At 45.8% G+C, this 21,998-nt stretch overlaps 1 protein-coding gene across 3 annotated transcripts in view; it reads right to left on the bottom strand.

Moving 5' to 3' along the window:
- NIN (ninein) overlaps positions 1 to 21,998 on the bottom strand; it is a 73,535-nt gene that overhangs the window by 49,277 nt on the left and 2,260 nt on the right. For all 3 annotated transcript variants that reach the window (XM_075844091.1, XM_075844092.1, XM_075844093.1), the window contains exons 2-3: positions 9,916 to 10,109; positions 4,033 to 4,114 (exon numbers count right to left, since the gene is read on the bottom strand). In XM_075844091.1, the coding sequence (XP_075700206.1) occupies positions 4,033 to 4,114; positions 9,916 to 10,089 (256 nt within the window). In that variant the 5' untranslated portion in view covers positions 10,090 to 10,109. The remainder of the gene's footprint in view (positions 1 to 4,032; positions 4,115 to 9,915; positions 10,110 to 21,998) is intronic.

A 21,998-nucleotide genomic window follows, 5' to 3' on the forward strand; every position in this document is an offset into this window, starting at 1 on the left:
ATAAAGGGGTGTTCCATAAATAAAGGGTAATCCTTCTAGACTGAAAAGTTCTGCAACTTTCTAATATACATTGGGACAGATTTACTAAGTTGTTGCGCCAGAATTCTTGCATAAGTTGCGCCTTCTTTTGGGGGAAGTGCAAATAAACAAAGACTTTCTTGTTACCGATTTGCACCAAAGAGAACAGATGTTTGCGCCTCACTAGACACATGGGTAAGTAGGAAGGGGCGTGGCTTAAAAACGCACCAGTGTGCGCCAAAATTGGCGCAAAAAACTGGTGTAATCTAAACCAACCAAGAGGTGGTATAAAAGGAAGCGAAAAGGGACGACAACGTGTTAAAGTTCCACTATTAAAGAGCCTAAAGTCATAGTGACATGTCCGAGAGCCGAGACCCCCACCGAACGCTAAAACGAAGCGGCAAAAGCACTCGGGTGAGCACTATGCTACTTCATTTCTAAGAGACGGTCCTGGGAAAGCCGAGCGGGTGTTGTACAGACTCCTGGACTTTCTACTGAGCCCGTACACCGCTCCGAGAAAAGCCGATCAGAAACAAAAGCAGCACAGCAATCACCCGAGCGCTTCTGCAGCTTCGTTTTAGCTATCGGTGGGGGTCTCGGGCATGTAGTTTAGTTTAGTATGGAGATTTTCCGTCACTTACAGAAAGCAGAGATCTTGAAATTTGTAGGCACTGAAACAAAGTATTACAGAACTTTGTGGCATCTGGCCACTAAATAAAAATCATAAGACGATGAAGTTTTAAGGTAAATGCCGTTTTTTGTTATGCGTATTTCCCCTTTAAGAAATTAAGAAGGCTCTAATTTAAAGAGCAGCTGAAAAGGATCGCACTTTGGGACCGCAGTCATCATTATTGCACCTCGTGAAGAGTACGCAGCTGCCTCACTGCCCCCCAACCCCTCATACGCTGCACAAATAATTCAGCGGGAACCTGCGCCATTGTAGAAGTCCCTGCAGCAGACGGCGAGTATTGAAGGATCTATTTGCTGGGTATAATTGGGACCCTCTGATTAGTCTTAGCCTTGTGAGAACCCCCAGAGTCTTGTATTAATGGGGCAGCCTATTGTACATCTCACAGCGCTCCGATCCGCTCAATCGTTTCTTTGAATCCATCTATTCCCGTCCTGTACCCTCCTTAGGTCTAAATGACCTCTTCACTTCAAGACTAGGACTAATGCAAGGAATAGGCGGAGGACGGGGGAGGGGGAAAAAGCAGATCATCCATCATGATAAGTATATAGCCGAACTATTCCGAGTACAAGAACAAATCTATAAAATACAGGTTTCTATGGACGACCGTGTAGATTGGGAGCTCTTCGCATCGCCTTTGTCTGAGGAAAGAGGAGCTTTAAAGCAGATTGGTCATCAGTCTATGCCATCCTATGTAAGCGCAGCAAAGTATGGGCATAGGTCTGCAAATAGGTGCTGACAAAAGAAGCAGGAGAAGGGGCAACTAGGGGAATGGTGACACCCAGTTGTTAATGTATTCATATATTTCCAGGAGGAATAACAGAGGAACGACAATATCGAATTTTAAGAAAATATGCCCTAGCATTGTTACTTAACGAGTCCTTTTTCTAGAACTTTGCCACAATCGCTTAAATAGCGTCACAGGAAATAAACGTCTGACAGACGCCTCCGGCACCACCTGTAGGTGGATAATACGGGACAGAAAATCAGGTCCAAGCGATCCTCTTCAGCGGACAAGTCAGCAGCCACAGACATTACATTGTATGCCCAAGTAACGCTGAACTAGAAAACGTCCATTTGCACACACTAAACAGCTTCCTCAGTGCCAGTCAGGGGCTGGAAAGCACCTTTGCAAAAATTCCCCTCCTCTCCCTGAACCCTCATTCAGAACAAACATACGTTCCTGTAGCCGTGACTTTTAGGAATAGGGGTATGCAACCTGTGGCCATCTAGCTGTTGTGGAACTACAACTCCCAGCATGCTGCAATAGTAGAAGTCTCCCAGGGGATGTTGGGAGTTGTAGCTACGAAGATTGTACACCACTCCTTTATAAGCAGGAAAGTCCAATTTCCCTAAATTCAGGAAGCAGAGCTTATGTCACCTGGCCTCTTGACTGGCACTTTAGGGGGCACAACTCTACCCCTTAGTTCAGCTTTGACAATTGTGAAGCTGCCGCAAACATGACTATTTCTTCTAGTAACAGCACCACTCCTGGCAACGTCTGGTATTGCAGCTTGGTTCATTCAAATGAATATTGCAATACCGGTCACTGCCTATGGAAAGGAGTGGCGCTGTTCCAGGAGGTAGTCATGTTTTAGTAATCTTGTACAACACATGGGTCTCATCTCCTAATTTATTTTTGCACAATTTTCCGCAACGGATTCCAGAATATCTTGCAATTTAGTGCTGAAAAACACAGAATTTCTGGACTATTGGATGCTGGATTACAGGAATTGCCCTTATTATCTAGAATAGGGATTTGGAGAATGACTGGCAGCATAGGAGGACATCACATGGACTACTGCTGGTCCAGCTCATCACGGCCATACATTTGGTCACCTATATCAGGACAATATTGACATTGCAGACGCCGGACACTTCCTCATAACTCAAACACATCCAGCAGCTACGAGATTAAATCCAAGCACTTCATTTCTGAAAACAAAACAATGTGAGATTGTCAGCGCTGTGTGACAGCTGAGAAGTCACGGTCGCCAAGCAACAATCGTACGCCAAGCCGACTCCGGTACTACACAGCGGAGCCGAGCAAACATCCCATGTCTAACCAGCAAAGTCAATAATTATCCAACAAACAGCGGCCGCTGACGAAACGTGTAACGAAATATCAGCTGTTTGTAGCTGGGAACTCAGCAACAGACTAATATTAAATGTCTTATAATGGGGGGGGGGCACAGTACACGAATTGCGCAGAAAAAAAAATGTTTAGACGGAATAAAAAAAAGCAAGCACATCTTGTTCATGTCCCGCTGATCCAAGATTAGGAGTCGTTACAAAACAGACCTGACACACTGTTAGGACAGGGTCAGACGTAGCGACCGTTGCGAGGCGAGAAATGGTCGTGAGGCGGGCAGAAAAAAACCGTAGATAAAATTAGTTTTTCACATTTTTGCTAATTTGTGGTAAAACCAGATGTCGCCCGATATGCGTGGCCTTATTTTCGCAAGACGTGAACACCTTGATACACTGTAACGAGTCGTGAACCAGTCAGCTGGATATAGTAAGGGCCAGTATTCAGCCACAGGAGGTAAAACAGAGCGTTTCCATTCAGTCAGCGTACGCAGAGATCTTGACAAGAGTTGTACAGGGTTAGAAACACATGGCTACATTCGTCCGAGAACAGCGCCACATCTGTCCACAGATTGCGCCCGATATTGCAGCTCAGCCTTACTTCAAAAGGAACCAAGCTGCAATACCAGACACAACCCATGGACAAGTGTGGCGCTGTTTCTGGAAAAGGTAGCCATGTTTTTCTAATCCTGTACATCCCCTTTTAAAGTTTATTAAAAGAAAAGTGGAGGAAAACCCAATTTAAAAGGGCACGTAATCTGTAAAGAATATAAAAACTAAAAGGGAGAGTCCCCTCAGCTAATCAGTAGACCCAAGAGGAATCTCACGACGCAAAACCAAGTAATTTGATTGGGCACCGTGTAATATTACATTTGTCCTGCAGCATTCGGCCCTTCGTGTAGTCAGATCCTGCAGCCACGTGTTACCCACTCCCTCTCCTTGATGACTTATAAGCAGTAGAATTGGAAGCAAGGGGAGCGTGGTAACAACTGCAGTATCAGACTACGCCGGGTTTTCTTGTAGTCTGTCACCATGGAGACACATAGGTCCACACAGGAGCTATATACACAAAATGGTACAATATAAAATTTGAGACGATTTGCAAAGCTAAATCATTTTTTTATTTTAGATGAACTGGCGCAATAGAGAAAAACTGGTTGCAAAAGTACACACACCCTATCAGAACTATTTTTAAAAAACCGGGAGCGCGAGGAGTAGAAAAGAATCAGATTACGTACCTGGTTCAGGGCAGTTCTCCTTACTGGATATTGTGCTGGATAAGGCATCGATAAGGGCTTCTTTAAACTGGTCAAAGTGAATCTAAGGAAAGAACAACAAGATATTTTGTGTCAATTTCCCACCGACGAACAATCGATGCTCCAGAACTCACACTGGAAATAACCCAACTCTCCGGAGCTCTCACGGTGATACAAAGAGGCAACAGTCAGCAAGAAGGAACGACGTATCAACACACAAGAGGCTCCGTGATACAGGAACCGCACAATGACCTCGGGCTCTATCATTCTCAGTCTATTCACTCGCCAAAAACTAGTGACACTGAGGTAGTGTGTGCCTCACGCCTCAGTTGTAACCTCCATCCCTGAATGATAATGGCCGATCAGTATAGATGCAGAAAAAACAGCAACAATAAAACGATTGGCTATTATTGATGGTGCTGCTGCGATCATAGAGACATCGTTCCGCATGGGAGCTGTATGCGCAAAACGGCAGAAGACTTTTAATTATAATTATTTGCAAAGTTGCTTCATTTTTTTTAATTTTAAATACATTCAAATAATACAAAACATTAGCAGCGCTGTAAATATAGATCTTGACCACGAGCTATTGCTGCCCAGTGGCAATAATGATCCTCTCCGTCGATGGAAATGTCCACCAGATCCATCCTAGTTCGGGGGATTGAAAACTATTTGTGCGTACACGGACCTTCAAAGAGGGCGGTCTCAGGATGGATCTCGGTAGGCAAATAGTCAGGATATGCCACCAATGCACGATCAGCAGGGATCCGGCCAGGAAAGCACCAAGTCATCTCCTCTACGGTTTGGTTCCACTCCAGTTCCTTTGGACGTCATGTGTTCGGCCCATCATGATCAATGGCGAACCATACGGCTGGCTGGAAAAAGCCAAGCGGAGCCAGACGAAGTGTCATGGTGATTTCCTAACGCTGCGGTCTCTTCCTCCTAACAACCCGTTTGGGACACCGTGGTCGGATCTCTGCCAATTGGCAACGGTGGTACGTCTTACTGATGTCCATTCTAAGACAACCCCTTTAACTGCATGCAGCTGTACGGAGGGAGACAGACTGCAGACCAGAAGTTCTGTCATCTAGAAGATTACCATGGAGATCCAGAGTGGTCACCTCTGGTGGCAGGAACGGTTGCCAAGCAGCCACCCAAACTCATTCAGGAACTGCTTAGCAACCTCAGTGCCAGCAAACACTCGAAATAAAAATGACACATAGAAACGCGTACACAAAAAATAAAATGCTAACTTTTTATTAAAAATATTTATACAATTAAAAAAAGATTTTTTTAAAAAGTGCAAAAAGAAAAAAAACCCCCATAAAACTCATAGTAAATATGGAAAATGCTTTGTTCGGAAAAATAAAAGTAAGTCTTGGCGATGCTGGAATGTCCCCCTATTGTTCTGGTGTAACGTGCGCTCGTCTCCGGAGTGACACAGCTGCAGTAAGACAGATGGCGGCAGCTCCGGAGTCCTGAAGCAATTTCCCCGTGACCAGATCAGATACAACCCAAAGGGATTATACTACATGGCAGGAGCCTGATAAAAATGGCGGCGGTCTTAAATTAGCCTCGCAATCTAATCACTCAAGATGCAATCGTGCGGAGCGCAACAGAATTGAAACAGGAAATTACGGCAAATTAGCGTAACTCGCCATTTGTTTCCGTTTGTTCTTATTAGCGTTTTTTTTCTTGCTAATAAATCACTCTCAAGGTGACGGAGGAGAAATCTTAAATTTAAAAAAAAAACAAAAAAAAAAACGAAACAGAATCTTGGAGAAAATAGAAAAAAAAATGCAAACAAAAAACGGGGGTTGTTGCCCGTAGCAACCAGAGTCAATCTCTGGAGAAGGTAGGAGTGAGTGGCCGCTTACATCTCCAGCAGTTTTGGAACCCGGCTGCTACACGGTAACGACATCTACAGCAGTCACACAACATAGTCTTGTAAATGCAGCGACTAATAGATCTATCACTGTAAGTGGACAGCGCTACATCTATTGGATGATGACGTTACAACTTGTCATTTATGACCGCATTGGAAAACCGACCATTAAAGGAACACGCCATCCAAAACTGACAAACTGAGGGGGCGGAGCATGACAACGGGATTCTCTCTTTGGTCATCTTTGAATCCTTGTGTCATGCACACGAGAGTTTCCGTTTTGCGCGCGTAAAAAAACGCAACACTTTTCTTGCTTTACAGTTTCGTGTGGCATCAGTGTACGTCTGACTTTTACGCGCGTATGTCTTGCGTTTTTTACGTCAGCAAAAAACTAAAAAAGGAGGTGTTTTTTTTCCCCTCATTTCTTTAGCAACTGGTGCGTGAAAAACACAGACAGCCCATTGTTTTCACGCGCCCATTGACTTCAATGTACTGCGTGGTGCGCAAAAACGCACAAAAATAGGACATGCAGTAAGTTTCGTGCAGCGGACACGCTGCATGAAGAACGACGCACGTCTTAATGACCCCATTGACTTACATCGGTCGTCACACAGACCTTTGTTTTAACGTTCGTAACAAGTGCGTAAAATATGCGAAGGCCTAATGCACAGGGCCGTGCAGTATTTACGGTCAGTAAATACTGCACGTACTAGCTGCGGAGTGTCAACCGCATTTGCGGACCGTGCTCACAGTAATAAGTATAGGAGCACGGTCTGTAAATGCGAAAAATAGGACGTCCTATTTTTTGCGTCTCATTTCTACAGCCCGGACACACACCCATAAGTATACATGAAGGTGTCTGTGGCCGATACAAATAAATGTGTCGTGTGCATGAGGCCTAACAATTTTCGTACTGCAGCACGTCAATTCCTGCTGCGGAAAGTGGACAGAATCGCTGCGTTTTTCAGAGGAGATGTCACCATCTCCCAACATTGTGAAAAATGCAGCAAAATTAAGCACCATTTTCTGCCATAAAAAACGCAGGAAACGGTGCGCTTTTGCCACAGCAGAAAGCCGGCGACTTTTAACGGACTTGCTGCAGAAATTCCGTTGTGTGTGGACAAGCCCTTAAAAGGTGTATTCCTATCCTGTGGATATGCCATAAATGCCTAAATATGGGAACACCTCTTTAAAAGCTGAAGGCTATCCTCAAAAAGTGAACGACCTTGGAAAAAGATACCTAGGTCACCAAGACCCATGACAATACTGAAGGAGTTACGAGGGTCTGTGGCGGAGATGGAAGACTGGAAACATCTAACAACTACTGCAAAGGTGATTCACAAGTCACTGCTGGAAAAGGTCGTACTGAAAATAAAAAAAAATAAAAAAAATAATAAGCTGGGAGGCCTTGGAAAGCTTCTGAGGGAAGAGGGTAAAATGAAAGAAGCAAAAACACAGAAAACCTGCTGCAGTCTGCAAGAGAACTGCGACTAGGAAGAAAGATTTCCCAGCAAGACAAAAATCCTAAATATAAAAATCAAAAGCAACAGAGTCTAGACCCGAATCCAGTTTAGAACTTGCATCTAGACGTGAAGGAATCCTCATAACTGGACCCACAGACAGAAAGCAGGAATTGCTGCAAAAGGCGTTTCGATTAATAACGTACGGGGGAGGGGGATGATCGTTATACATTCAATGGTTATCTGTCACTTTCACCTGGAGAAACAAAGGACGGGCACAAAATCCCCCTTGTCTCACCTTTGATTCGCCCAATCGGGGTACAGTTGGGCTGACGCATTTGACGACTCCGGTTGTAATTGGTGGGAGATGCCAACAAGTTTCTAATGAGTGGCCAGGTTTAGACTAGGGCTACAATAGCGATGCCTGCAGCCCACAATGCTATGCCCTGGCCATGCCAACCCGCTTCTTTTGTAGTATTTTTGAATTTTTTTGGACTGCAAAAATAAGCAGTCATCCCCATCCCCAGCCCGCGCATCCACCGTCCACCCATCTGTTTACAGGCTAAGACGTCTTATCCCACGGCCTTCAGTCCAAAAATAATTTCCTTGTTCTCCTGAGCTTCTTACCAGTCCTATAACCCCCGAGCAGTCCAGCCGCCGAGTCAGACCCATCCCTACCAGCCCTCACAATCCCTGACAGCCTTCAAGAGTCTACCGTCCGCAAAAAGACTTTCTTTAAACATATTCAGCCCTTGAGCATTTCATTCCACATACCCCCGACCCTTCCATGTACGCGCTACGACTGCTTGAAGACAGAGTAAGAGGGAAGAATATAAACAAAACAATTTTAAAAAAGAATAAATACATTGTGAAATCGAAAAATTTCCAGAATTTTTATTTTTTTTTTTTACTACAAATTTAAAGAGACAGGAGCATCTAAATAGAAATTTATTGAACTTCATGCTTCGGGCCTGCGACATAATTACTAGTTAGACCAAAGCGATAAAAATATTCGGCCTGCCTGGCAATTGAGTCGACGATCTCATGTCTTTGTTTCCCTCCAGGATGGCGACCACTTGTATTTGTCATGAAAGCTCATGAATATGCATTATTACCGAAGACAACACAATGAGGAGACTGGGAGGGGGGGGGGGGAGGAGGGACATCTATTCAGTCACCAAAATGACGGCCTCTTGCTGCAGCCCTGCACCCGTCTCCTAAATCTGAATTCCAACGACGTTACCTCCAATGTGACGCCTTTCACTCCCTTCATTTACACAGAGCCCCTAGGACTCAACTTTATGGCATCTGACAGCGGCCTCAGCACTGCAGGGAAATGCCCTTCAGGGAGCGTTTAAAAAACAAAAACCTACAGAGATAAATAATAGAAGGTGTGACCCGCAATCTATGACCTTGCCCAATCCTAGTTTTATAGGTTCACCCACAGCCATTTATAGCATCTTTAGGGCACACAAGAAGTGTAGGCTCAACTTATAGGCATTAGTTTATGCCACCATACACCCATCCCGAGGAAAGAGGGTCAGTTGCCTTCTCATACCAACGCTGGAGTGTCTATGAAGAAAGGAGGGCTTTGCGGATTTAAACGATCACAGCCACCACCATTGACATGGGCAGAATGCAAAACAGTGCCCTATGGGGTCAAATGCAAATTCCAGATTAAAAAAAAAAAAAATTGGAAAGTTTTTTTGCAGGCAGTCCCCTAGATCCAGGTTGTTTGGGCAAGTTCACAGATCGGGAGAGGGGGGGGGGGTCCTGTTATTATTTTTCTTTGGGGGAGGGATATACACAGCATTTTGCCATGGGAGGATAGATAGATAGATAGGAGTCTCCTTAAAGGAATACTCCAGGAAAAATTGATACACTGAGCAGAGCCGGCGATCATTCCCCCCGTAAACAGCAATGTCGGCTGAACCCGCCGATTTCGGCGGGACTGACCAACAGTGTAATCGGTTTGGGGTAGCTCGACAGCACCCCCATGTCTACCAGTGGGGATTTTAACATGCTCAATGCTTTGTTCCCCTGGGAGAAAAGTCTCTTCCCCAGTGCCCCCATAACAGGGTGGCAGCCACAGTGCCCCCACTGCCTGCTTAAGTGAACCACCAATGTTGTAAAGACAGAAGTGGGTGGAGCAATCCGTCATGGTTTGGGGGACACACATCTTGGGATGCAGGGCACAGACACTGGACACCTAGTGCTGCCCCCCGCATATATACTTATGCCCTGTGGCCCTCGTTCTACAGTGTTTGGCCCCGGGGGAAATAAAACCCCTCTTAGTTGACAGCAGAATAACTGATTTCATGAAACGGAATAAATGCATTTTTATGCCCTGCATAGCGTTTGATGGCAGACATAGCTGGCACACTCCGTGACCAAACTGCTCATTACAAAATATGCAGCCAGACGCCACCAGATAACATGCCCTGTAATTCATTCCTGGCATGCCGGCATCCTTTACCCTCCCCCTTTTGCTCATTATCATCACATCATGTGAATTCTTACCCGGCCAAGTGGGTTGTCCTGAAGAAGAACTTGCTGTAATGACGGGGCCACTTCCTCCAGCTGCAGCATATGACACAGGTCCGTCAGCTCTTCCTGTCCCAGAGACCCTGTGCCCGTGGTGTCAAAACTATCAAACAGCTCCTTGAGACGAGCTTCATACTGGTCCTGCTCCATCCCATAGCCACCACTGCGTTCTGGAACATAGAAAGAGCACGTGTAAATAATGGCGGTATAATTTTACAGTTGTGATGTCATCAATGAACACTGCATTATAAACACCGGAGTATTGAAAGTGACCTATCCAGCTCCAGTCTGGAGGACCGTCCTGAGCAAAAAGGGAGGTTCAACTGAATATGGACTCAAAGATTTTGTCCCGAACATAGAGAAAGTACAAACAGAAGCGGCCCTTTAAGAAATTACCTGTGCAGCAAGCATTACATGAGATCAATAAGTTGTCTGTGTACTATACGTATATATGCCAGGACCCCCAAACCCCCTTAACACCATATAAGAGGTTCCCTGAAGAAGACAATCGAAAGTTCTGCAACTTCCAAATATGAGATCTCTGCTTGCTATCAGGGAATGGGAAGATTCTGATTTACATCCAGAGGCTAAAAACCCATCCTGACCTAGTCCTGCTCACAGCCGAGAGCATTTCATATAAGCTAAACACATCAGCGGCACACGTTTCTCTCCTGTCCTGATAGTTTGCTACAATGTATCAGTGCAGGTAAAATGTATCAGTCTGGAGTTCACACGGTTAGGGCTCATTCACACGAACGTGAATAACGTCCGTGTGCTGCACATGGAAATTACGCGCAGCGCACGGACCCATTGATGCCTATGAGGCCGAAACTCAGCAGTCAGTGAATAGTCACTATATATATATCACACCGCTGGATGAATGTACTGACCATCTTGATTGCTGCTCAGTCACCAGCAGAGCATTGACCGCTCTCCCAAAGTGATCAGCGTTCTAAAAGAATGGATTGTAAATTGCGTCAATTCATTTCCGCGGTATATAAACCAAGCCTTACGTAAATCACGGCTGCTGCACCTTCACAGATCTGAACGACCTACAAAACTTCCGGTTTGTCATCAGGACGATCCTGCGCTGGGTGTGAAACAAAGGCCCCAGACAGGGCAGACCGAGGGCCTGGCCAAAAGGTATAACCCAAAGACGTCCCTATCCTCAGCAATTATAGGGCTCCATGGCGACTTCCCGTCGTAAAACGTAGTAACCGCCCCGACATGGGCTGCAATGACGGCCATATTGATAGCCACTTAATTTGATCAACTTGTCAGAAGAGAAAAATCTTTTAAATAGAATAAAATTGGTTTCTTAGGCAGGACAGTGATTTTTTTTTTTTTAATGAGGTGTATGTCGCTTTAAAAAAGGTCAGGCAGATGGCATAGCGAGGGTTAATCAAATCAACTCCATTAGAAATGATCAGAAGAGGTTTCTCTCGCTCGGTCCCGAACCCTTATGATTACATTACACTTTCATGGAGCAGCGCCCCGCCAGCGAGAATTGAACGGCTGCCAGCGCTCGCAATGTAATTAGCGATCACGATTAAGTCATTGTCCTGAAATAGTCGCGTCTGTCGAACGTCATTGTTACCAGCAAATAGAAAAGAACAAGTTTGTTTTCCCGTCCGGGCTGTTGGTGGAGGATTAGCTTGTGGTTAATGTAATAATTATTAACTAAAATACGGAGAAAAAAAAAAAAGGAGGAAAATTTCGGAAAATCGGTTTCCGGAAATTTCGAATATCCGACCGCACAAAAGTGATCTAAGGACTGGATCACAGGGACGGATGGCGTCCACCACTGACGTGATCGGAAGTAGGATAATTTTATCCAAAAGTACCGGGGTTAGCGCTAACTTGCTTTAACGTAAGAATTTATCACATTTGGAGCGTTCCCGGGTAGGGCTTGAATATTAGTAAATTAAAGGGGTTGGACGTGCAGAATTAGGAAAACATGGCAGCTTTCTTCTATGAACAGCACCGCACCGGTCCAGGAGTTGCACGTGATATTGCGGAGGAGCGCTATTCACTTCAACGGGGCTGAGCTGCAATACCAGACACAAACTGTGGGAAGGTGTGGCGCTGTTCCTGGAAGAAATCTGCATTGTTTTCTAATCTTGTACAACCCCTTTCAGTATATTAGTATTAGTCTGCAACCACTTGTAATCAATGCACATTCATCTGTCTATAGGGGCCACAGACGCCCCAATCTTACCCGTGTTTCCCCAAGATGGCACACGTCTACTGGGGAATATGGAGCAACTACTTAACTATGGTGGGTTTTACCTGGCAAACTTAACCAACCGCTTTCTGCGCAGAAAACTCATGTAAAGTCACGCCCCGTTTTGCTGGAAAATTATGAAAACGTCGTCCATGTTGGAACAGATAGGAGAAATCTGATAAATATGGCGCTCAGCATGAACACCGCTCTAAAGCAAAGTCATCCGAAAACTGCATCAGTCAATGTGCTCCATGGTGTTTTCGTTTTACACATTTGTCAAGATCTGTGCTGTCTGTCAGTGAATACAAAAACAATGGACAGCAACACGAAAGCCATCAGTGTGCTATCCGCATTTTTGCGTATACGTTGCTAGGAAACGCGTAGGAAATCCGTGACCTTTTAATGGGTGCTGACTGCAAAATACCGATGACACATTGAAACAACACGGATGTAATATACAGAAGTGCGAAACGGTTGCGGAAGCAACTAAGAGGCATTACTGACCCAAATACGACACTAGGATCCGTCGTTTACGGCCCGATCAACAGCAATGGTCGCGTGCGGCCTAAAACGTGCATCCGTGCTCTGTAGGTGATTTTCACGCACCCATAGACATCAATGGGCGCGTAGATGCGTGAAAACTCCTGCATGTGTGAACAGCCCCATTGAAATCAATGGGTCCTTGTCCTGCGCGGAATTTCCATGCGCAGCACACGGACGAGGTTCACGTTCGTGTGAACGGGGCCTTAGAAGGTTATAATCAGGGCTGTTTTCAGCATCTAGATGTAAGCCGTAAATGTTTTTACCCACTGACAGCATGCAGAGATCTTGAAAATGGTGAAGAATTGAACCAAAGTATTTGAGAAAATTGCAGGACTTTTCAATCAGCAGCAACAGAGCAACAAAAAATAAAAAAAATCTATGTTAGAATTGATTTTATTGGGCTATTTTTGTATTGAATAGAAGGATTGTGAGCGGATCGTTCCCACCGCCTCGAGGCGACGCTGAAAGGTACATGTGGGATCTTGTGACTCGGTCATAGGAGCAGAAAAGGGCCGGAGCGATATAATGAAAGGATTGTGGGAAACACATGGCGTCGCTGGCGGTGATGAAATGAGAGATCAGTTTTATTTAGACCTGGCTTTTCGGTCTAAAATTTTTATTTAAAAAAAAACTTCCAAGTAAATAAAACCCTTTAAAACGTCCTGTTAGAAAAAAAAAATACTACTCAGCAGATCTAAGTTGTATCTGTTACAGGGAAAACCGAGTGACAACCCATATGGCCACAATAACAGCCCCTATAGTTGTCATCACCCAACTTTTCCAGACTTCTGAATGACAAATCAGTTCATTTATAGAGTAATATGGGACTGGGGGACATAATACTGCATTACTAAGCACATGCGTCATTCAGAAGTCTGGAAAAGTATGGACACTGTCATAATGAGGGTCACCCAGCTTTCTCAAAATCAATGGATTACTTGGGGACGTATATTCCCTATCTTTCCTCTATAAAGCATTGGCATTCTAGATCGTCCATGTCGTATTCCACCATAATCTATAGGACCACCTAGATTATGGTCGTGATCACCCCCCCCCCCCCCCCCCTCATTATTCCTTTTTACCATTCTGATCATTTCCTATACTCTAGTAACAGCAAAAGCTGCATACATTGTCTGTTTAGAGCATGCTCCACTGTGGAGCATTGCAGAAGATGTGAACCAGGACAGGACAGTAGAACTACCCCCCCCCCCCCCATATTCTTCCGGAATAGACCTTCTAGATTACTAGACAATGAACCGGCCTTCACAATTATCGGCCATCAGACCATGCACTGAATAAGACACCCCCGCACGCCCCCCCTACGGCGTCTCTGCCATGTATATTGGCAAATTTTATGCTCCAGATCAATTAGCGGCACATCATGACAAACGGCCTGCGCTGCAAACACAAACAAGCCCCGCAGCATCAAACATTCACGAGACGGCAATTTTCTTTGCATAAATGACATTTGCAGAGATTGAAAACCAACAGGAGGGTTCAGCAGTGACTGGCATGAGCGGAATAAAAATGAAGACATTAAGGGGGTCTGATGTTCACGTGGAGGGTCCGGCCAACACCAGACATATTGAGGTCAACGGAAACCTGGAATAATTTGGTGGTAATAATGGGTCTTAGTGAGCGGCAGACGAGCGCCAGAGACGATACGCTGCCGCAAGAAAGAGCTGCGGACAGACGCCATGCTGGAGGATATTATGAATGTGAATGTGACCATCTTATGTTATGGGGTGAATATATATATATATAACCAGCGCTAAACGCTCCATATGAAGGTGCATTGGGGTCATTTAAAGCAGTATTCCCATCCTAGGGCCTTCTCCTATATCAATCAGGTCAAGGAGAAGAAACCCCCATCATTCTTGGTTCCACAACTGCCACGGATATCAATTGCTCATGTAGGACATTGGTAGGGGTCCCAGCTGGTAGACCGACCATCTCCCACCTGGTCGTCAGAATATCCTATGGAGTTTGAGAGAACACTTTCTATATAATTAGGCCTCATGCCCACGACCGTAGCGTTTTGTTTTTTTACTGTCCGCATATACGGATCCATAGTCGTCAGCAAGTCATCCGCACATCTGGCACGCGGTCTGCACATAGGGTCCGTAGCGCATCCGTATTTTTGGATCCACCAAAAAAAGGCTACAAATGATTTCACCAATATGTTCCGACCCCTTGAAAAGGTCACATGATCGCTCAAGCGCTATCTTCTTGGGGAATCCTCGTCGCATACCAACGCTTCCGCAATTACGGACGCCTACAGATGCACATACATGGCAGTCCGCAATATTGCACGCGCCCATAGACTATGGGCGAGTCCATGCGGCCATTGCGGACAGGAATAGGACATGTTGCATATTTTTCGGATCATTTCTACAGCCCAAACACATCCGCAAATATACAGAAAGGTGTCCGTGGCCCATAGAAATGCCTTCCATAACTCAAAAAAATGGCTGACTATGGTGCAACTTCCTGTCCCGTTCCAGTAAGAAGAGCAGCTCTGGAGAACAAACTGCAGCCCTATTAATTAAAATACCGTACAATAACAGGCATGAAGTTTTATTATTAGGATGGAGAGGCTCTTTAATCTGTAACAGGAGAACACCAACACCCACACATTGTTAAAAACGTTGTGAACAATCCTAAAATAATCAGGGTTCTGCAGATCTTCCTCCCCTCCCAATTATCAAGGACCAAATTAGTGTCTATGTTTAAAGCTAAATTATCCAAAGCGGTTTTGTAACAAAGGGAAGTATAGTAAGTGATTTACCCCCTTGGCAGCCGAGGCCCAAACAGCAAAATAAACAGCTGTGAACGAATGCTAATAGCGCCGAATTATACGACGTTCTCTTGAATATTTAAAACCCTTAAGAATATGAATTGTGGATTAAAAAAAAAAAAATAAGCCGCCATCTGAATATTTATAGTCAATAATTGCAACCTGAACAGAGACGGGAAGCTTCCAGCCGCAGCAATTAGTCAGATTTAAGTGCTTAGAGGGATGGAAAAAAAAATATCCAATTATGTATTAGATTGAAAGTGTCAATAAAAGGAAAATATTGTCACACGGAACAATAAGATCTCTCCTTGGGAGAAAACAGATCATTTAAATGGCCACGAACCCAAACAGGTTCCTGAACGAGCAGTCAATCACAGCTGCATCTTATATCAACCCCGAAAACAGCGCCATTCTTGTCGATAGGCCATGTCTGGTATTGCAGTTTTTCACATTCACCCAAATGGGGCTGAACGGAAATACCAGGCGTAGCTATTGGACAAGACTGGTGCCGTTTCTGGCACTATTCTATACTACTAGGTTCCTTTCATCTTACAGAATACCTATAGACATGACTATAAAGCCACTGAAAATCCTGGCCCCTAAAACACTATTGCCACCTCATTCTGGCAACCGTTCATGGGCACAGTTGTCGGACCCAGAGCCATATGCCTTCAATATCTCTAGTCAGACACCCCTTTAAGTAATCACGCATCAGGAGATGTTTTATGGCTGTCCATGTAATACTTTTTAGTCCGCCAGAACAGGACAAGTTCTTACAGAGCGGTTCTACCTTCTAGCTCATATAGGGGGGCCCAAGCAGGGGACCACCCCTCCTCTGACATCCATATAGGTCATATGGACAGGGGTTGTCTTCACGAGACCACCACTTTAAAGGCCGGCAGTGTACACAATGGTTGCCATGGCTACGTCCATGGACACGTATGCGTCTCTACTACAACAAGCTGCAGGATGGGGCACGGTGCGATCTCACAGCCCACTAAAGTGTATGAAGACCATTCACGCGTGCCTGCTCCTGCAACACAACTAGGACAGGGAATCCATCAGTGCCACCCTGCAATAGTCGTGAGAGGGAGAACACAAAGCCGTGGTACAGTAGGTGGATGTGCCCGGCACGGTCTAGCCCTGGCATTAAGGAAAAAATAAAAATGCTTGCGTCATCCTCTTCTGTATTAATCCCATACAGATGCTTCTTAGTGTAAGCTGAAATGTCAGATTTTTGACAAAAACCACAACACAAAACCCGCACACAATAGACCCGATCCTACTGTCTTAAATCCTAAAGTCGGTTTTCATGGAAAAAGACCCAGTTGTCTTCACCCCCCAACATTCTCAATAGCACATCTGCTCAGTCACAGGATTATATCCCTGCGCTCCCAAATTGCTGCCTCGCCAGACAAATTTGCCATTCAGGACACTAGGAAAGCTGAGTGGATACACCTACAGGTGCTATAATCACCCAAGTTTCCCAGTAACAGATCTCGCCAAGAAATGACGGAATAGAAAGGTTATCACTGACCATTGTTTTGTATTATTTTAGGGGGGCCCTGGCGCAGGTCATCACTGGATGCTGTAAACATGACGTACACGCGAGAAGAAAATGCATGGAAAGATGCAGCGCCGCAGTCAGTCACAGCGCAGGTCGACAAAGAGACACCTAAGCGACCGCAGAAAAGACGCCGTCATGAATGAAATGTGGCATATTAAACGGCAATTACCCGCGCGCCGCTCACTGGAGGATAATGATCCGGGCTCGCACCTCGCATGTGGTAGAACATGCCGTGCGACTTCTGCTGCTCAAGTTTGCAGAAAATATAACGATCAGAGGTATTCAGCAGAATCCGGATCAGTTTCCCACAGAATTACAGCGCCGTCAGCCCGCCATTGTCTGCAAGTCATTGTGAAATCCGGGATATTCTTCGTTCAGTCTCTCAGCGTCATTCATCCTCAGAGGAAATCGGAGATTATCCCGAAGACACGAAAAAAACTGGAATATTTCTCATCCACTAAAATTTTGAGGAACTACAAATCACAGCGTAAAAATCTCTGCTTGTTGTCAATAAAAGGAGGCATTGATGTTTACAGTCCTGCACACGACTGAAGAGGTAAATAAAGCGTGCCCGCTCTAGGCAATCCTCTGTAAGGCAAACATCAGCAGCAGTGCTCTATGTCCTGTGCTGAGTGTTTGCTACTATGTATAAGGGTAGGACACGCTGCTCAGCTTAGTCCATGTTCACACCTGCGTTCGTCTTTCCATCGTTCAGCTCCGTCAGAAGAGCAGAACATCGGAAATAACGGAAGCACCGATTCCGTTGCACAACGGATACCACCGGCGGCCGACAGAATTACCTTTCATGGGTACCATTGGATTTTCGTTGGAGTGTTCGAGGTTTTAACGGAAAAAATAGCGCAGCCTTTTGCGCTATGGTTTCCGGTATCTTCATCCGGATCTGCGACAGAGGCCCCTAACAAAGTCTCCAACGCAGATGTGAACGAGGCCTAAGAGAAGGTTTAGACTGGGTACATGTGTAGCAAATGCTCAGCTGTAATCAGGACAGGATCTGTATTGTTTTGTCAGCCTCTGGATGTAAACAACAATGTTCCCATTCACTGACAGCAAGTAGAGGTCTTGAGCAATTGAAATACAAAGTATTTTAGAAAGTCGCAGAGCTTAGTTTGTGCAAAATTGGACAAGCTCTTAAAGACAGTTTTTGTGGATAATGTGACGAGATGAAGAGGCTTTACATAACAGCAAGTATCAACGTTCACCCGTCTAAATGAGGGTACAAGCTGGCAAAAACCATTTGGAGGACCACACGAATACTTAAAAGGGTATACGGTCCACTGGTTACAAAAATAAGTGCTTTTCAGGGGGACTGACGTTACATAAATATTGTGACTGTTTTTCTATTGCGCGGATTACAGAGAAAGAGGGGCAACTGGAGAGGGGCCTCAACCATTTTCATCATTTAGGAGGCTCCACCATATGCGTAAAGCAGATTCAGGGCCACTGTAACCAAGAATGGAGCTTTTCCCACAAGACTCTAGTATTCCCTTTGGGCCAGGCATCATTCAAGAACAATGGCCCACATTTACGAAGACTGGCTAACAGTAAAACTGGCCTTGTTGCCCATAGCAACCAATCAGAGCTCAGCTTTCATTTCTGAAACTACTCTGGTAAAATGAGAGCTGAGCTCAGATTGGTTGCTATGGGCAACAAGGCCTGTTTTACAGTTAAGACAATTTTGATAAACGAGGCCCAATTATCTGCGGCTTTTGTTATCTGCCCCTGAATTCTTAAAAGAGCTGCCCCAACTCTGGAGGACGACACAAACACAATGAAACGGGGCTGTCCAAACAGGACCCAATGGCCCACAATTCCTGCTAATGTAAAATAATAAAATATAGTAGAAAATCATCCACGACATGGAAGAAAAAAAAAATCCAGAAACTCCAATAGTCCAGCATCTTCAGCGTGCCAGAGAATCTGCCTTTTACCGTAATTCACTTTCCCCCTTTTCACAAGGCCATATTATATAACCAAGATTAAATGATTACTGACGGTACTCCAGCAGAGAAGCGGAGCGGGGCTGATTACTGACGGTACTCCAGCAGAGAAGCGGACCGGGGCTGATTACGGACGGTGCTCCAGCAGAGAAGCGGACCGGGGCTGATTACGGACGGTGCTCCAGGAGGAGAAGCGTACCGAGGGTGATTACGGACGGTGCTCCAGCAGAGAAGCGGACCGGGGCGGATTACGGACGGTGCTCCAGGAGGAGAAGCGGACTGAGGGTGATTACGGACGGTGCTCCAGCAGAGAAGCGGACCGGGGCCGATTACGGACGGTGCTCCAGGAGGAGAAGCGGACCGAGGGTGATTACGGACGGTGCTCCAGCAGAGAAGCGGACCGGGGCTGATTACGGACGGTGCTCCAGCAGAGAAGCGGACCGGGGCTGATTACGGACGGTGCTCCAGGAGGAGAAGCGGACCGGGGCTGATTACGGACGGTGCTCCAGGAGGAGAAGCGGACCGGGGCTGATTACGGACGGTGCTCCAGCAGAGAAGCGGACTGGGGCCATCACACCAGCCCCAGACTTTATTATGGTCTCCAAATTGGCTTATTGCAATCCTTCTAGTTATAAAGCTCCGGTAATTATACCGCACGGAACAATCAGTGTTATTATCCAGTCACATCACTCTGTGCTCACAATCTAATTTCCTGACCGGCCGCACACACAGCAGGGTCAGTTTATTCAGAAACCAATTAACCCATTTTTAGAATGCCCTGTCATGCAGGATTCTCTACAGCAATAGTAGTGAAACTACAACTCACAGCATGCCCTGACAACCTGCTGCTGTCACATGCTGGGAGTTGTGGTTTCATAGTAGCCACAGGATGGAAACCAATGCGTCAATGGAAACTTGCTTCATTCATACGGGTGACTACCATCAACAGAAAGACACTATAGACCTCGCTACATGGGCAGGACCCCAACCCCATTCCAATCCGGCAACATCTGAAACAACTAGGCAAATCAGCAATAGCCCTTGTGCTCGGGCTGGGTTCACACGTTGCTGTCAAAATGCGTTGTTTTTGACCGCAGAGTGTGAACCCAGCCTTAGGCCTCATGCCCACTTCAGTTACTTTTTTCAGGGTGCTATCTGGTTTTTTAACGGATAGCACACTGACATTCATTTCTATGGGGCCACGCACGCTTCCGTTTTTCTAACGGTTCCGTGCGTCCGTTCCGTCAAAAGTAGAACATGTCCAACTTCTGTCCGTTGTTCAGTGTCCGTCTCGCCCATTGAAGCCCATGGGTCCGTAAAAACAACGAACGGCACACGGAAGGCATCCGTTTTTCACGGATCTGTTGCCAAGCAACGGCAGGGCGTGCCAAAGTTCCCTGCATTCAACACACAAGATGGATTTTAACGGACCGTTTAAAACGGAACACAAACGGAAGGACAACGTCCATTTAAAACGGAACAGAAACCACAAGGATATCACTACGGACACACGGATCTGTTTTAAACGGACGTGAAAACGGTGAAGGATGTGTGCATGAGGCCTTATAGACCCCTTAAAGGGGTATTCTACTTTCGACATAAAGGGTTCAATTGACTTGATCATACTGGATTAAGATTCGGCCCCTCACACGCTGATCTCATGGACAGCCATTGTCATTAGCTCAGTCCCTTACATTAAATCTAATACGCAGTAGGCCCCTTGATCTACTGGGCCCCTACAGATCAGCCTATAAAGAACTGCATATGTATTAACACAAGATCCTGCACACATTCTATGGGAAAATACGTGCGGAGGTACCAGGAGATCGAGCTCCCACAAGCCTGTAACCTGGATCCGCGTGGGCTAAATGTGCCGCCAAACATAGTTCCATACCGAACGGTAGGGGCACCAAGCGCCCCCATACAGAACCGTAGGGGCACCAAGCGCCCCCATACAGAACCGTAGGGGCACCAAGCGCCACCATACAGAGCCGTAGGGGCACCAAGCGCCCCCATACAGAACCGTAGGGACACCAAGCGCCCCCATACAGAACCGTAGGGACACCAAGCGCCCCCATACAGAACCGTAGGGACACCAAGCGCCACCATACAGGGTCCGTGCACACGGCTTTGATGCAAGCATGATGCCCAACTCCCGAGACTATCTACAAGGTTAGGCAGCTATGTGGGATGTATGGGATGTGTCACTAGGTATCTGGGAAACATGGACAACAACAAATATGGCCCCATTTACATCTCCCAGCTTTCCCATACTCCTGAAAAGCAAATGAGACGTAATATAGATGTATCACTGAATTAGAAGGCAAAGATTTGCCATGTGGGAGTCAGGAAAAGCTGCGTGACAACCCTTTTAGGAGGTTTGCTATAAGCGGTCATCCAGCTTTCCATAACGGGAAGATAAATGAAATTGAAACCCTAACAACTTGAAAATCGTCGCCAGACATAAGCAGCAATGCCAACCACTGTGCCCATGGCAGCGCAGAACGAGCCGTGTTCACTACAGGTGATCTGGGACTATCATTTGGGCTACCTACAGAGACAAAGTCACGCAGCAGCAGCTCTCCTAGCAACTGAGCAATGTTCCAGAGAGCCACAACAAGACCATGAGCAGCAACATAAACATTACACACCCAGCCCGAGGCGGGCACACCGGCACTTAATAGGATTGCACGGTGTTAATTATATACAAGCGGCTAAAGCCTGCAATTGTCAGGAGCTCAACTTACTGTTTGCTACATTTAACCAAATATAAAGGAACAACCATTCATTTCAACAAGCAGCGTGTCAAAGAGAATCCTAATAATCAACAGAGATCAGCGGCAAACACCAGGGCCTTAAAGGAACACTAACACTTTTTGAAAATAGAAACAATTCTGATTTAAAGTAGATGTATGAGATTATTGAGACATGGCTGCTTCCAGAAATAGCGCCACACTTTTATCGACAGGC

Source organism: Rhinoderma darwinii, chromosome 12, assembly GCF_050947455.1.
Source record: "Rhinoderma darwinii isolate aRhiDar2 chromosome 12, aRhiDar2.hap1, whole genome shotgun sequence".
Lineage (NCBI taxonomy): Eukaryota > Metazoa > Chordata > Amphibia > Anura > Rhinodermatidae > Rhinoderma > Rhinoderma darwinii.